The sequence below is a fragment of the Misgurnus anguillicaudatus genome, chromosome 23 (genome assembly GCF_027580225.2).
Source record: "Misgurnus anguillicaudatus chromosome 23, ASM2758022v2, whole genome shotgun sequence".
NCBI classification, from domain to species: domain Eukaryota; kingdom Metazoa; phylum Chordata; class Actinopteri; order Cypriniformes; family Cobitidae; genus Misgurnus; species Misgurnus anguillicaudatus.
In genome coordinates, this window is record NC_073359.2 from 5,023,638 (window position 1) to 5,041,329 (window position 17,692).

Sequence of the window (17,692 nt, forward strand, 5' to 3'; positions counted from 1 at the left end):
TTTGTGTTATTTAGTGAATTCACTTTGGAAATCCTTTTGATCTGTACATCACAGAGAGACTCTTGTATATTTGGTGCAGTGTTGTTTTTGTCCACTAGAGGCAGTTGACTCGGCTGTATATTGGGTGAACTGATTACATCTAACCTAAATTAAGAATTCAACTAAACACAGACATGCACACGGTTAGTGTGATGTTTCAAGAAAATTACTTCTCATGGTAATAAAATGATCAAGCTGTTGTTATATTCTGAAGATTAATTCATGACCAGAGAGCAGAATAAGCAAAAGATTTTCTACTGAGTCCTGAATGAAACCTGAAGTACACTGAAGAGTCGACATCTAGAAGAGACAAAATCATAGCAACTATTTATAAGTGAAAGAAGATGCTGCAGTCTCCTCAAGCTTAATGAAATCAAAAGACTGTATTATAAAATATACAACAATGATTTATAAAACATAAAGAGCTATAATACACAGTCAGTGTCTAAACTATGAAATTCAGTGAATGCATGTAAATAATGTCCCCATAGTTCAAAACATTTTAAAATAAACTGAACAAATGATTTCCTAACTGCAAGATTAAAGCACAGCCCTGTAATAAAATCCTAACCTAACTAAAAACAGCATTGAGTTGAATAACAGTCTGACTTATAGTGAAGATGAAAGTAGATCACAGTATCATCTACATAAAGATGCACTATAGCAAAGTTTTTACAGGATTTATGTATTGTGATGTTACAGTTGATCTGACACTGACACAAGACTGATGAATAATAAACTCAATACTTCAATGAATAATTCATCTATTTGAACATTAGATTATTTACACTGAGCTGTCATTAATATATCACTGTATATGACATCACTGCATCACTGATGTCACTGCTGAGAGACTGTTGCTAGGTGATGATGTCATAAAGAGAGTTGTGACATCACTCCAGTAGTTCTGATGGACAGACAGCTGATCTACTCACAGACCTGCAACATCTAACAATGACAAACACACAGAAAGAGATCATGTTATAATATCTGACCATTAGTTTATTTAACATACAGATATACAGATTTTCTCACCTCTATTTGTTTGTCATCAGTTTTGTTTTTAGATGAGTTCAATTTATTCATGCTGATGAAAAACCTGTAGGGACAAAATTCACACTCTTACAATCTGAATTCATATCAGAATATTCACTGTATGTTATGCAGTTTTGAGTTTTATTTGATATTTTTACTTACCAGATCCATACAGCTCCTATAATGAGAAACTGAGGCAGAAACACCAACAGAGAGACAAACACTGAACTGTCCATTTCTTCATTGTTTCTGTCAGTTGTTTTATTGGTTTTGCCCATTGAATCTGAAGAAAGACATAACAATTCAGAACATAACTTTACTCTTTATCTTAAATAACAAAGACTCATGGTATTAAAATCAATACAGTAAATCTATCAGATAGATCACCTAAATGCAGGTACGAGAGGCTGTGCTACATTATGAATATCATCACAACTGAAGAGCAATGACCTTTAACCCGTGACTTACAGACTGACACAGAGACAAATGCATGAAATCTTTGAATAAAACAGTTTCTATAAAATAAAAATAATAATGACACAAATGTTTCTTTCATTATGAGATAAACTGTAGTGTTTGACATATAAACTATAACTGACACGATATAAATGATCAGCTATGAGTGCTGCACATTGAAAGTAGCTCAGTGATGATGTCATAGCTGTAAATAAACCAATCAGCATCAAGGACTGAAACTATATCTTATATAATTTCATCAGATGTATGATGAGATGTTGTGTTACCTCTTACAGTACAGGAATACTCTTGTAGCTCCTCTCTGTTGATTGAGTCCAGGTACAGCTTGTTTAATAATGTCAATCCATCTGTTACCTGTTGTCCATTCTTATACCAGATGTAAGTATGTTTGTTATCCAGAGTGCATTTAGTTGAACAGCTTAATATCACTTTTTCTCCATTTATCACAGGGTCTGGACTGCTTCTCACTCGTGTATCTGAGATTTAATTAAATTGGATTTACAGAAACCCCATTCACACAGACCTTTGGTCTCAGAAAAAAACCTGTAAAATAACCAGACAAGCGTCTGTGTGAAAACAAACACGTCCCGTATATCTTCTGGGATTGTTACCGAAAAGAGGACCTAGTCAGATACACGGAAAATCCTCTGTGTGAACAAGAAGCCAAAACATTGCTGTAATGGGCGTGCCGTAGTGAGGACGTGAGCGTCATCACAACAAAAGTTATGGTTCAGCTCCTTAAAACGAGAGATAACATGCATATAAACATTCACCACGAAGAATGTTGCAAACTATATTGAAGCAGTTATCAGGAAATGATAAATGAGACGCATAAACAATGACTTACGTGCCGTAGTGAGGACGCGTGTGTCATGGCAACATGAAGTTGGTTCAACTCTTTAAAATGAGGGATTTACAAAAGTCACGACGAGAAATGTCAGCAAACCGCACTGAAGCAGATATCAGGTAAGTTAGCTTGTCACTCACTGCTTTGAAACTGAGATCATTCAGCAGCATAAAAGAATATCGTGTCATGTCTCATTTGAGCTATAATAAACGAAAATGCCTGTGCGTCATCCCAACAATAAATATAGTTCAGCTCCTCAACACGGGGGTTTTAAATCCATATTAACAATCACGATGAGAGATGTCTGAAAACTTAAGCAGAGATCAGGGAGCTCGTCAAATATCCACTCTGAAGCTGAGATCATTCAGCAGAATAGAACTGTGCATTCACGCGCTCCTTCATAGTCTTGTCATAAACAAAAATGCACGTGAGTGGTTTTAGGAGAGAGAAGTAATAAATAATATGCAAACTTCAGACGCTGCATAGAAGAGAGGGAGGGACTTTCAACAGGTCACGTGTCTCTCCGGGACCTTGCAGATGCTGGCTAATCATGGCAGTGTGAATGAACAAAAAATCTTACGATCCCGGGATGCATTTTCCGTGTATTTTCTGGAATGTCTGTGTGAAAAGGGCTATAATAAACTAAACTCCTTTACAAAGTTGGGCCTCATATTTTTGATTTAGCTCAATTGGTAAAGCATGGCCAGGCACGGATTAACGCACGGGCCTACTGGGCACTTGCCCAGGGCACTGGCCACCAGGGGGCCCTGTCAAATTTACTGTGTCTATTCTTTTCAAATAAATATTTTTATTTTAATTTTATTTTCAGTAAAATTGTGTTAAAAATTGAGGAATAATGTGTTTTTTGCAGTTGCAAAGTATTAACTAGTAAATAAATCAAATAAATAATTTTTTTGTATTTCTGCGCTGTTGAGAGGGACATCTAGAGGCGAGTGAAAAGCATTGCGTAATATAAAAGTCACGCGTAGAAGACGGTTACTCAAAAACCAAAACAAAAATGAGTTTAAAACCACAACCAAGTGGATGAGTGATAAGAAAGCACAAAAAGGACAGCTTTTCATCACCTGTCCAGTCAGCAACTGTGAAGTACGTTCATTTTCTCTAATGGCAAGAGTAAAAAACAAACTAAGAAGCAAAATGTGTCAAGGACGTCTAAATTCACTGTCTTTAATGGCCATTGAATGCGATCTTGTGAGGGAACTGGATTTTGATGATGTTGTGGAAGCTAAGGTAAATTTAAACCAACTTTTTATTCTAAGATTTAAGGGGCTGGACACACAAAGCTTTTACACTCGCGGCCAGCGCATGTTTTCAATTGATTCCAATGGAAACGCTGCGTTTTTCAAATAAGAATTTTCTCCTGAGATATGATTTGGAGAGGTGTGCCTGCCCGGTTGCATGAAACTCCTTAAGTGAGGGTTTCCCTGAGGGAGAAAAAATCCCTGAGGTAAGGCATTTATTTAAGAGCGTTGCAACAAAGGTCTTAACTGTCACCCTTACCTAAGTGTTCATACTAAGTATTTTACAATAGTCTCTGCCAAAAGACAGCAGAGGAGGAGCGGTTGCTATAATTACAAAATCTCACAGCATAAACAAATTAACGCACGCAGCTCAACAGACGGCGGATTTGTGTACAATGAAACATCGCAAATAACAGACTGTAAAGTGCCGCATGTTCAAAACCTGAAAGTAATTCAAACTGGAAACTGTTTAGATTGACGGACGATCAAACCGCTATTCTCCTAATAAATGCGCATCACTTTTCTCTAAGGGATTATTTCAAACGTTAGAAATGCGCGTTGGTACTTCATTTTCTTAAATAACCATAAAATCAGCCATCGCGTGTGAGGTTAAGGGACCTGTTATAGTCCCTTAAGTTTTAATGGAAAAATGGGACTTAAGGACTTTGTAGCAACGCATAGCAGAACTTAAGGTAATACTTTAGCATTTAAGGGTAAATACTTATTGACAGCCTTAAGGTTCACCTAAGGGTTTTTCTTGCAACCCATTTTTTATTAAGAACACCCTTAACCTTATATTTAAGGGATTTCTTATCTTAAGGACTTTCATGCAACTGGGCTTTTTGATTGAGTATGTTGTACAGTATGTTGTCAGATACTGGTGAGATATAAATAAACCAATTTGTGGTGTGAAAGTACAGAATATTGTGTGCATTCTCTCCCCGCGTATTAGTGCCATTGTTAATCATGTAAAATGGGGCATACAGGCAGAGGCGAACCAACACTTGAGCCCTGTGCATACAGGTGCAACGCTGTTGCCCAAAAAATTGGTAAAGGGGGGCCTTTGAGACATCCGTGCCCAGGGCACATCATCGCCATAAACCGTCCCTGAGCATGGCATAAACCTCCAATAACAGTTGTGCTGATATCAGAGTCCTACTTGAGCTATAATGCTTCAGTATAATGAGTGCTGCACTACAGAGAGTTTATTATGAGCAGTTACCTGTAACAGTAAGATAGACTCCAGGATAACCAGAAACTACATCTGATGTGTTAGTGATGAACCTGAACTGATAATCTCCAGTGTCACTCGTGTTGACGTCTTTGATTCTCAGTGTGTTTCCCACAAACTCCACACGACCAGAAAACTGATGATCCTCACGCAGATCTTTAAATTTCCCACTATTAAGGTAATCCCAGTATGTTTTCTCTACTGTATATCCAGTGGGATGTGAGTATGAAGAGTGAATATCTACTGTTGATCCCACTAAAGCACAAACTTCTGTAGAGGTGTAAGTCACACCCCAACAGCTACTGTTAGAAAGACCTGAAAGAGTCACAAAATACTGCTGTAACATTCACAATCAATTAACACACTCATACTGTATATGAATCAACAAGAAAACTGCTAATTTAATATATAATTAATCTAAATATTGTGTAAATGTCAAACTCACACACAGATGAAGAGGGCGATGAAAAAGACTTAGAGCAGGAATAACTGTCAGTGTTTTCACTGGATGACACAAATATGCTTTGACTATTTTTTAAATGTTCTCCATTCTTGTACCAGCTGTACTCATATTCTGATGTTTTTGGGCAGGAGGAATCACAGCTCAGTTTTACTCGCTGTCCTGTAGATTCAGGATTCATCTTCACCTGTAAAACTAAATAATCAAAATCTTACATTAGATGAGAAATGAAAAGAGTTTAACTGGACTGATGAGAATGTAAATGTACCTGTTACTGTTAGATTGACTGTGACTGAGCTGAGATGTTTAACTCCATCCTTCATAATGATCATGAGCTGATATTCTCCACTGTCGCTCTCTCTCGAATCTATTATTGTGAGGTCTGATTTATCTTCAGTGATTTCTTGATTCACTCGTCCTGAGTAATCTGAATCTAAAGTCAAATCTTCAGGTTCATCTTTGTTTCTCCAGTTTGTTCTCTGTTTCTGACTGAACCAGAACACAGTTTTGATGTTGATGTTCGAGTAAAAGCACCACACTGTTACCCAGTCCCCTCTCACAGTACAAATATTCAGTTTATTACAGGTTACATTAAAGTTATCCAATGTTAGGGACCCTGAAGAAGAAACAGTAACATTATTAATATTTCAAGCTTAATGTTACTATATTAAAATTACCATATGATAAGACAGTCCTATAAGGATATGAACCCAGATTCATCAATTTTGTTCTGAAACACAAACCTTTCGATTTATTTAGTTTTATATTTACAAACTCACTTTAAGCATTGTAATGATAAAATGCAAAATCCTGTCTTTGGAGTAAAGTGAGGTTCATTAAATTAGACTAAACTAAACTGTAGGGATTTTTTTCTACATCTGACAATTAAAAAAAAAATGATGAATTACACATTAAAAACAAATTAATAATATAAAATAAGGATCACGTGATTGCATGAATAATACTAATTTGTGTTTCATCTGAATTCATGTATCTTTCACAAAGGAACAGTATTGTGAGAATTAAAAGCTTCACTGAAATACAACCTATAGAGGATCAACTTGAACAATCTTTTCATAATGATACACAGTCACTATCAGACATAATTCACTTTCTGAAGGAAAATAGTTTCAGTACAACAACAAAAAAACTGTGTTTCATACCTTGAATGTGTAACAGCAGGATCAGTGATGAGAGTCTGAAGTTCATGATTTCTCTTTGTAGAAACTCACATATACCAGCTACAAAACATTAAACAAGAACTTTTCTTATTGCTGATAAAAAAACTAACTTTTAGTTTAACTGTGACACTAAATTCATTAATCTTTTATTACAGTTCAGATCTTTCTTTTTACAATAAAATCAGTAACACACAACTGTTCCTAACTAATTAGACATGCATACAAACACGTTGTTGTTCAGTTCTCGGTAGCTGTCAGTTTTAACACCTTGTAGATGATCTGTTGAGCTCAGTTCCTTCCTTTTTTCTATGTGATGAAAAATATCTAGCACTAGCTAACACCCTTCCCAGAATTGTTTATCTATATCTAGTTCTGTATCAGTAAATGTCAGTGAGTTAAACCTTCAGGAAATTTTAATTGTTGACTTCAGCTCGTCAAACGAAACATGTCACGATCGGAACACGGGGAAGACGATGAAAAAACCCAAATGCAGACTTAAAGAATACTTTAATACACGCAAAAACACAGAACCAAAACACCCACGAGGGGGTAAAACATTAACAGAACACAAGAACTAAACTAACTGACATCAACACATGGAAACACTAAACTACATAAACTTACACATGAGACAAGGAACAGGATTAAACACGAGGATCTTAAAGGAAACAGAGAATAATACCAACGCACGGAGGACAGGACAGAAGGATATTAAATAGGGAAATCTAACAACAAACACCTGGAGCTAATCAAACATAAGGGAGCAGGAAACTATTCACGAACCCTGAGAGAAACGTGGACAGCGGAAGGGCATGTCACACAACTCTCTCAGGGCAGACACGTACTGTCATAACCTAATCCCTCAAACTCGGATAAGACAAGAAATGGAGAGACCGGGTCGTGACAAAACATTATAAAGCTGTTTTCATTTTACCATATAGCAACTTTTGCAACCGTAACAAAAATTTAGATGGTGTTTGATCACAAGATGATGTCTTCAGCGCTTCGGCCTCTTAGTTTGAATTCATTTACTCATTTTATAAACTAATGTAGGGAATAGTGAATGAATGTATACCTTAAAAAATGGGTTTTGTAGCACTGTTCATTATACACAAATATATTTAGTTACATAAACACATACACATTTATTTTTAAGACAAAATACAAGTGTAATGTGTTATGCTAAATCAATTTGTTATTCACTCTGGTTTACCTAACTACCTATCTTTAAACTAAAGTAATTGGTTTACTTTTGCGATTCAAACTACCGGATGTGACGTCATTTTAACGACTTCCACGAAGACGGCGCGGAGCTCTGGCGCGCAGGTGATGGTGTTTCCAGTAAGTAAACTAAATAAGTTTTTTCCTTCAATCCATCTTAAAACAACTTTATTTTATGTTGAAGTCGATGGTGTTTGATGGTGATGATTTCACGTCATTTGTGCAGCGGTGAGGTAAAGTGTGTGATTTGTGCATTTCAAATGTAATGGAGTGCTTCACGCGATCTGTCGTGTGACGTGTTTAAACAGTATTAAACGTGTTGTTCAATTTCGGGCCATTATTAGTGTTTTATGATAGCAGCAGTGTTCTGTAAACTGTGTGATTTGTGCGTTTCAAGGTGAATAGATTGCTTCACGTGTTCGTGGTGAGTTGAACTTCGATTTTCCGTCGTGTTCCGGTGGTAACGTTAGCCATTGAACTTGTTTTACTTTTGATAATAGTGCTTTTGAAACGTATTTTCCTGTGTTTAATCAGAGCATTTCCTCAAGGGGTTCTTAAAGTTTATTTTTTTGTTGTTACTCTGAATGAATACTTAAAGTAAGTTATGTTGAAATGTAAAATTTGTGATCTAAATTACTAAAACATTAAAGACTGCTGCACGTGCATTGTGGGGGTTATCATAGATATCATTGTACATATTCTTATTGATATATTCAAGACATGGTATGCTCTACTTGTTCATTTAAGTAGGAATTATGCTACAGATGTAATATTGCATGACGACAAAGGCCCACTTTCACTTGTAGTTTGTGTGCATGGCATGCAGTGCACTGTCATCAGAAAAATAATACTTTGCTGACATAAACAGTCACTTAAAGAAGAGTAAAAGCGGTATTTTGCATGTTATCAGGTTGTGATTTCCAATCAAATGTCAATGGGACTTCTATATCACACAAAAACAGAAAACACAACCAGCATTCACTGAGTGATTTTAAGCCTGGTGTAGTTTCCATTGCTGAAGTATTACAGGAGGTCAAAAGTTTTTATGGTGATGAGGCAAGTGATGCTTTTGTTCATGACTGAAGCCAGATGTGTTTTATTAAAACAGATTATTTAAACTAGAGCATATCACACTTTTTTTAGGAAAACTGCATTGTATGTTAAAGTCTGTCAGTGCCTATTTTAGTTAGCTGATGATTGATTATCCATTGCTTGAGTTATATGGTTGGTGCTTTGTTTGGTGACTTTGAAAAGACAAGTCCACGCATATGTTGTAAAATATGCTTTTATTTTGCTAAATAGACATTTCATAAGTTAATGTTTTTTTAAACCATACTTACAATTGATTTAAAAAAAATAATTAACTAAATTTTACTTGTTTTCCACAGTCATACCACAAAGACTTCTCCAGTCTGGCTAAAAGTTACAAAAGGTGATCCTTCAGTATGCCATTTCTACTTCAGTGGGTGACCTGTCAAAGGAAAGAAAAACAATGTAATCTACAAGGACATTTAAGGCTGCAGTTCATGGATTCTGACTTATCTCATGTACACATCTGAAATTCAAGACAAATGTACACTAAAGGTGGTATTTCTGACAACACCGAGTGATTTTTACAACTCGCCCCCACCACAACTGAACAGTTCTCAAAGGAGTACCTGCTCATCACCAGCTCTTTCACTTTCATCCTGTGACACAGTAGTTTTGTCAACCCCATCTACATCATTAAGCCCTGACTGTGTTTCAAAAGTGTGTCTTGCCAAATATATAACAAAACTGAGAAAACGCTGAGGTGAACTACTGCCCTTACCATCCACAAACGGAGACATCCAAAACACTGGAAGTAGTCAGTGTAATACTTCTGTCTGAAATGAAAAAGAACAATGAGAAAACATTATGAATGCTGATGGACAAGACCTTTTCTATCAGGAGACATGAGGTTGTCAAGGAATCGCCTTCAATAGCAGATTTCAAAACTAGTTGGCCTGCTAGAGGGATGAGGTGAGTGAAAAGTTTTTGAGTCATTTATGTTTAACTTTATTGGTTTTGTGGTAACAATAATTTATTGTGTTTTGTAGATTTGTGCAGAGTTTAAAAGAAATCACAACAGCCCCATTGGTGTCTACATACTTGGCGAAGATGAATGAATATTCTGCAAAGCTTATAAGGATCTATGCAAAACGAGGAGTCATCAATGGAAAGAGAATTAAAAACTGGTGAAATTGGAATTAGAAAGTTTCTGGAACTTCTAAAAAAAGAAACATATACAGTTTAAGGTGTCCCTTTTTGTTGTTGTTTTCCACTTACATGCTGTATTTTGCATAATAATCTAAAAATAAAGGTAAATGTTTACCTGATATTGTGAATGCTACAACTAATAAAATTTTGATATTTACATATTTAGACTGACAACATTGATCAGACTCCGATCTTTCTTTGTCTACCTGAATGAAGACCCGACCAGGCTAATTAAAGAGTATTTGGTAAGTATGTGCATATATATACTTTGCTGTATTATCAAGGAATTGAAATGTTGTGGTATACCAGGTGAAAAAGTAGTACACTTCCATATTGTACTTACAGTGCTCTATTTTTAAACTAATTTATAGGTATACTAAAATGTATTCTTTAGTACTTTTAAGATGTTTTTAAGATTATCTAAGTGTACTTATTTGTGCTGTTTTGAGTCAACATGATTATGAACTAAAATGTGCTTTGAATATACTATCTCTGTATTAAAAATGTATTTAGTTAAAACTTGTAAACTTGAGCCCAACTTTCATACAAAGATGGGTTCAAGTTTACTACGAGTGGTACCTAAATACATTTTTTAAATAGATTTTTAGCACATTGTAGTTCATATTCATGGTGTCTCAAAAATAGAACAGGGAAGTACAATTATACCTTGTTCACACTGTCAGTCTAAATATGATTTTGGTGCATATTCGAATCCATCGATTCCAATTCAGTCACATTTAGAATGTGTGAACGGCCAAAAACCACATGAAATCTGTTTCGGGCTACATCCATGGGTGGTTTAAAATCCTTTTCAAATCGCATTTCTGGAAATCCAAGTCAGTCTGACCGCTCTAATCGCATTTGTGTAGCTTTTCGGTTATGTCATGCTGTTGCGTCACGTAAAACGTAAACACGTCAGATGTTGAGGCAGATTGTTGTGCCAGCGCAACGTCATTGCCATAGAAACATTGCAGATAATCCAGAAAACGGCAGAACGCTACAGCATGCACAGAACAGTTGATCCACAAAATTTTTCACCTGGGATAACTTTTTATTTTATCTCATCCCCATCATGGTATTTTAAACCTAGGAGTTTCTTTCTAATGCAGAAAACAAGATATTTTAAATAATGTTGGTAAGCAAACAATACTTGCCCTCTTTGACTTTTTGGCTGTTGTACATTATGGAATATGAGACCGTTCTTAAAATACTTCAGTTTTACAGAATCAAGTGATGTGTTGGTTTTGAATAACATTAAATGATAAATGAGATTTTTCTTAGCTTATTAATAAACATAAAATAATTTTATCATTGTCATTCTCACCTGCAGGATACAGATGCACCCAGTACCCAGGAGGCAATCCAGAAGATGGTGATGGGAGCGCTTGTTGTAAAAATGTATGGTTCAGACATCGAAGACAGCCCAGCAGATGTTGGAGTGTTATTGAAGGGATTAAGAGTTCTCGGACCTCAACAACATTGGTTAAAAAGGAAAAAAAACAGATGCAAAAGTACATGGACCCCTGATTAGCTTCAATGCATTTATTACAAAATGAAATATGATATAAAACCATTCATTAAATGTACAAACCTTTTGTACGACATGAAGTAAACACAAAAAATCTAGTTAAAGTACAAGGCAGTGATTCAGTGTTAAGATTCTATAGAAAATATATGTGATTTAAGTTATGACACTTAACTTTAACATCAGTTAAAACGATAACAACAAATAACAGACTTCAGGTGAATAATAAAGAGAAATAAATTGATGAGACCAAATGCCATTTAGATGCACTATATTGACAAATGTTTTGGGACACCTGCCTTTATATTCTTAATCCATATGGTTTAATATGGAGTTTTGTCCACCCTTTAACAGCTATAACAGCTTCAAATCTTCTTGGAAGACTTTCTACAAGGTTTAAGAGTGCATTTATGGGAATTTTTCTAAAAGCACATTTGTAAGACACTGATGTTGGCCTCGCTCGTAGTCTCCGCTCTAATTCATCCAAAAGATGTTTGATTGAGTTGAGGTCAGGACTCTGTGTAGGCCAGTCAAGTTTCTGCACACTCTTTGCTTTGTGCACTGGTGCCATCCCTAAACTGTTCCCACAAAGTCGGAGCATGAAAATATCCAAAATGTATTGGTATGATGAAGCATTAAGAGTTCCTTTCAGTTGATGTGACTGGAACACCTGAATTCAATGATTTGGAGGGGTGTCCCAAAACTTTGGACAATATAGTGTATATCCAAAGGGAATATTTAATGTTTAACGATCAGACATTGAAGGGCAGAGCAGCTACACTGAACCAACGGCAAATTTCAGAAGGACTTGCCGAGAGGATACTGCCCTCAGTGGTGTGTACACAGTGCTGACGGCCTGCTGATCACCTTGAACTCACATATCCAAATCATCAGAGAAAATTATAATATATGCGCTATCTTTACTAACAAACCAAAGAATTAAAGTTTATTCTAGTGTTGTAGTTCTCGGTCTTGGTCTTGTCTTGGAATCGACCTCATTTTTACTCGGTCTCGTCTCGGTCTCAGACAAAGAGAACTCTGAATTTTATTTCAAGACCGGTCAAGACCACAACTGATGGCACATCACAAATTTATTTTTTACCATTAATTTTATGCAGTTTATTCACTTATTCCACATTTTATCATAAGTGTTTTAATGCAGTGACTTGCACTGGGGTCTTGGTCTTGACTTGGTCTCGGCCTGTCTTGGTCTCGGTTTAGGTGGTCTTGACTACAACACTAGTTTATTCATCAATATTTTCAACTAAAAAGCTACATTTTATGACACAAAAGAGTAATATTTCAAATATTGTGCAGGTTTTAAGCTCCATTGCCGTTGACGTGAAATGCATTCTAACTTGTCTTTCATAAGTCCACAAAAGTCACCTTCTGATGCATCCTCGATACAATGAGCGGATCAAGAACACATCCTGAGATGTTATGTGAACTTGACTTGATGTGAACTTGGAATTGGAACAGTACTTGGGCCACGACTGATGACGTTTCACAAGTCCACAAGAACACAAGTACAGACATCTTGGGCTTTTGGGCGCATGTAGACTTTTAGTAAAGATCCTCCAGACAGTTTTATTAACAAGATCTTTATAAACTCTGTTGCCATATCCACACTGTTGACACATGAATGGTTTCTATCGAGTGTGGATTCTCATGTGTTTGTTAAGTGTAGCTTTTGTTTTGTAACTCTTTTTACACTCATGGCATGTGAAGGGTTTCTCTTCAGTGTGAGTTCTCAAATGTACATTAAGGTTTGATTTTGTCCTGAAACTCTTTCCACAGGGTTGACACACGTATGGTTTCTCTCCAGTGTGAATTCTCACGTGTCTATTAAGGTCATATTTCATTGTAAAACTCTTTCCACACAAATGACATGTGAACGGTTTTTCTCCAGTGTGAAGTGTCATGTGTGTCTTAAGATTACCTTTAGTTGCAAAACTCTTTTCACAGTGATGGCACACGTGTGGTTTCTGTCCGGTGTGAATCCTCATGTGTAGGCTAAGGTTAGGTTTTGTTCTGAAACTCTTTCCACAGTGTTGACACACGTATGGTTTCTCTCCAGTGTGAATTATCACGTGTCTATTAAGGTCACATTTCATCGTAAAACCTTTTCCACAGTGATGACAAATGAATGTGTTCTCTCCAGTGTGAATTCTCACATGTCTATTAAGGTCACGTTTCGTTCTAAAACTCTTTCCACACGGATGACATGTGAACAGTTTTTCTCCAGTGTGAAGTGTCATGTGTGTCTTAAGATTACCTTTAGTTGTAAAACTCTTTTCACAGTGATGGCACATGTGCGGTTTCTCTCCGGTGTGAACTCTTGAATGTTTCTTAAGTTCACTTGCAGTTGTAAAACTCTTTCCACAGTGATGACACAGATGTGGTTTCTCTCCAGTGTGAATTCTCACATGTTCGTTAAGGTACCATTTTCTTCTGAAACTCTTTCCACACTGTTGACATACATAAGGTTTCTCTCCAGTGTGAGACCTCATGTGTATCTTAAGGTAAGTTGCAGATATAAAACTCCTTTCACACTCATGGCACGCGTGTGGTTTTTCTTTAATGTGACTTCTCACATGAGTCTCAAGTTTACTTTTATCTCTGAAACTCTTTCCACACTGTTGACATGTTAAAGGTTTCTCCTCACTGCGAGTCCTCTTGTGATCTTCAGGGCGTTCATCTTCACTGAAACTATTTTCACACTTTATGTCTTCTGTCTTCAGAGTTTCTTTCTGTGAAACATTATGGTTTATTTTTACAATCTGATGTTTCTCATCCACTTCAGCTTGACTCTCCTCTTTCACTTCCATCATATCTAAAATAAAGACAGTAAATAGTTCATATTGATAAACCAGAATGACAAAACACATTTGAGATTGTCATGTATTCATGTTATTTTTAATGTGAAGTACATTATGTCATTTCTATTGTCAATTTCTGCTCTTGTAGTTTAACTCTTATGCTGTGTTTATAACACTTGTGGTGTTTCCAATATCACCAAACATTGGATTCTATCTTTTTGTCAACTTGTTTTCTTTCAGTTAGGACTGGTTTTAATGCATCTGAATATCTTAGTGAAAATAGCACTATCTGTGAATAGCGTTGCAAAATTCCAGGAATTTTCAAGGCTGGAATCTTTCCATGGGAATTAACAGGAATATATGAGAATTAATGGGAATAAACCCATTCAATCGTGACATCTCTCCTCCTGTGGCCCTGTAGTGGACAGTGTGACGGTGAGACAGTGCTGATTAAATATTATTATACCACGGACCTACTGAATGCTGTATTCTGATTGGCTGAGAAATGTTCCATGGGTGCTGATTATTTTTCAATAACTGCATGCCTAACCTTTAAAATGTTTTAAAACTAGGCACCAGAGCAATATTTTTGGTAACCGTGGTATAAGATGAATAATAGACTCAATTGAATTATTTGAAAATAATGCACGCCCGCGGTGTAACGGCACGGCGCGTATTATCACCTTGGGTGTGCATTATTTTCTTATAATTCAACTGCCCGTCGTCAATTATTCCTTAATAACTTATTTTTGATTTAAGATATTACAAAAAATAGGCCAATATGATTATTACTCAGTACTAAGGGTGTAACGATTTAGATTTTAAATCGAAATCGATCGAAATTAAGTCACAACCTCAAACTTTCAATTAAAAAATGGGATCGTCAAATTAGACAAGTGCTCAGCTGCTGGCGCGTTGATCAAAAATATATATAATATAATAATGCAATGCATGCTGTGCTGTGTGCACCAAAACTAAACTGAAATCTCAGCGTACAGAAATTTAAGCTCCAACCTAAAACAACAACTAGCGGTAAATTATGTAAATCCTTTAATGCATGGCTAGCCGTGGATTATCCCGCTTATAACACGGTTATTTGCCAAGTTAAAAACAAGTTAAAGCTGTAACTGATGTTTACAGTGTCATTTTTTAACAGACGGGTAAAAATGACGGTTATTTTCTTAAGTTACGGCTGGTTAGTTCTAGTGTGCGATGCATGCGCTAGTTACCTGTGTGCGTCTCTTCTTTAAAGAGTACGACAAAGATAAAGTCAATGGGACAAAGACAACTAAATGGGCAGTTAACACTTTCAGTGACTTTTTGCGTCAAAAACAGAACAATTGTAAAGATCTACTCTGCTTCTCTTCTAAATGAGACATTGTGGGAATTTTATGCCTCTGTTCAGTCTACCGCTGGACGTGAATACAGTGTTGCAAGTTTGATGTGTCTCAGAGAAAATAAAAGAATAAAGTATGTTTTTAACAACGTATCCTCCATCCCACACAACGTTTTTGGTCATTTGTCCATTCCCTCAATTACGCCCAACAGAGCTGTTTACTAAATTAGCGCCTCTACTGGCCAGAGGTGAAACTTTATATATTAGGGTATGAAATTATAGTTTGGGGTATCATTTTTATGTAATAACATGCATTTGGGTATGATTATTAGTTTAAAATGCCAGGATTCGTTGTATTTTACTACACATTACACTATTCAGGAATTTAGAGCAAATAACGTACCCATTTATTTATTATTTGATATAATACACAGCATACAAAACAATCACAACTTTTTTCAAAAATTACTTAAAATATTTCAAGTGTACCGAGGCCAAACGATCAATTTATATGAAGAAAAGATGCAAAACTGATCACAATCCACCGTAGATATCATATCCTGTGTATACTGATTCAAAAACTGCCGCCAGAAGCAGCGATTATACATCATCTTTGATTGTGAAACAGCGTTGGCTCTCATGTGTCTTGTGACCGATTGCATCATTAGGTTAGCTATAAAACTGAAGCGCTATTGGCTGATGTAAGCTACTGCATCATGATCTATGTTCCGGTTTATATTTGAATGAGATCGGACTGTTTGCGTTGCATTCGTGGATTTCTTCATATAAAGTGATCGTATGGCTTCAGTTCACAAGGTTTGCAACGCGAATTGTTTGTAATACTTTTATACTGCTGTTTTTTTGGTCAATTTATGCAATAAACACCTGTGACTGTACTTTTGCTTACGTGTTGTGTTTTATATGGTTAGGAACTGGTTGGTTTAGATGCTCCAAAATATCTTTAAACCATAAATGTTTATGAAACAAAATAAAATGCATATAATCTGACGTATAAGGCATACATTTATATCTACAATAAGTTACCGCCAACCAGCTGCAAGTAACAGTGTAATTTCTACTGTTTTTTTACATTGTACAAAATGACACAGAGTCACCCTTGTTGTGGTGATCCCAGTCAAAAATGATCGTCCATTTAAAGTGAAGGTGGAAGATCACAAAACACAATCAGAAAATTATTTTACAATTGTGCCGTTCCCTATCAAATCCAAGTCATTAAATTTACCTATTTAAGAACAAACCAAAATGAAAAACGCTGTGACAAAATGACATCAACTTTGTGTGAGCTCATGTAAATGAAGCATGCATCTAATGCATTTACTGAACGTATGCACATGAATGACAATACTGTAGCCTATTTCATGTGCCTTGTTAATAAGCGCTTTGCATTTAAGACAGACAGTGCTTGTTTGGACATCTTTTGGGGCACACAATGTGCATCTCTTCCTTTTCTCTTTTCTGTTTGAAGACCCTGGTTATAAACTATTTTCTGTAGGCCGGTCATTTATGACCAGAAACACCACAAGTTTATCAAGGTGGGGGGGGGGGGTCCCCAAAGCGACAAAAACACTTTTTTGAGAGAGAGACTGATCTAGTCTTCGTAGTTAACTAGTAGAGCATTGCATGGAGATCACAGTCATTCAATCCACTGAAGGTTGCTTTGCATAAAACTCTTTACCTGATGTTTCAATCTAATTCTACTGAATCTATTATAGATGCAGAAAGTTATCATCTCATGAATTTAAGTTTATTTTCCTCTCATGTTTCTCAATGTTTTTATGATTATTCCTCAACCATCAATAATAAAGATTGAAAAACAGACACCAACCTATTTGTTCCTCAGTATCTTCATCCTTTATTCTGCATGGTTGTGGATCTGTCATCTTCTCAAGCTCCTCTTTCACCAGCATCAACATTATGTCATGAAGATTTCAGTTGTCACACATGGAGTGATTTCTCTGTGTGTTTGACTCCAGCATTTATTGGTGGATTGTTGTAGGAGG

General features: G+C 36.1%; 1 protein-coding gene and 1 pseudogene across 4 annotated transcripts in view; both read right to left on the reverse strand.

Annotated features, from left to right (window-relative positions):
* LOC129453072 (sialoadhesin-like) overlaps positions 1-17,692 on the reverse strand; it is a 205,736-nt gene that overhangs the window by 6,121 nt on the left and 181,923 nt on the right. For 2 of the 4 annotated variants that reach the window (XM_073861505.1, XM_073861506.1), the window contains exon 7: positions 1,209-1,357. The exons of 1 other annotated variant lie outside the window; for it this stretch is intronic. In XM_073861505.1, the coding sequence (XP_073717606.1) occupies positions 1,233-1,357 (125 nt within the window). In that variant the 3' untranslated portion in view covers positions 1,209-1,232. Of the gene's footprint in view, positions 1-1,208; positions 1,358-17,692 lie in introns of those variants that run through there. One more of the 4 variants, XM_073861504.1, reaches the window with a different exon arrangement.
* On the reverse strand, positions 12,739-17,658 carry LOC129454159 (uncharacterized; annotated as a pseudogene).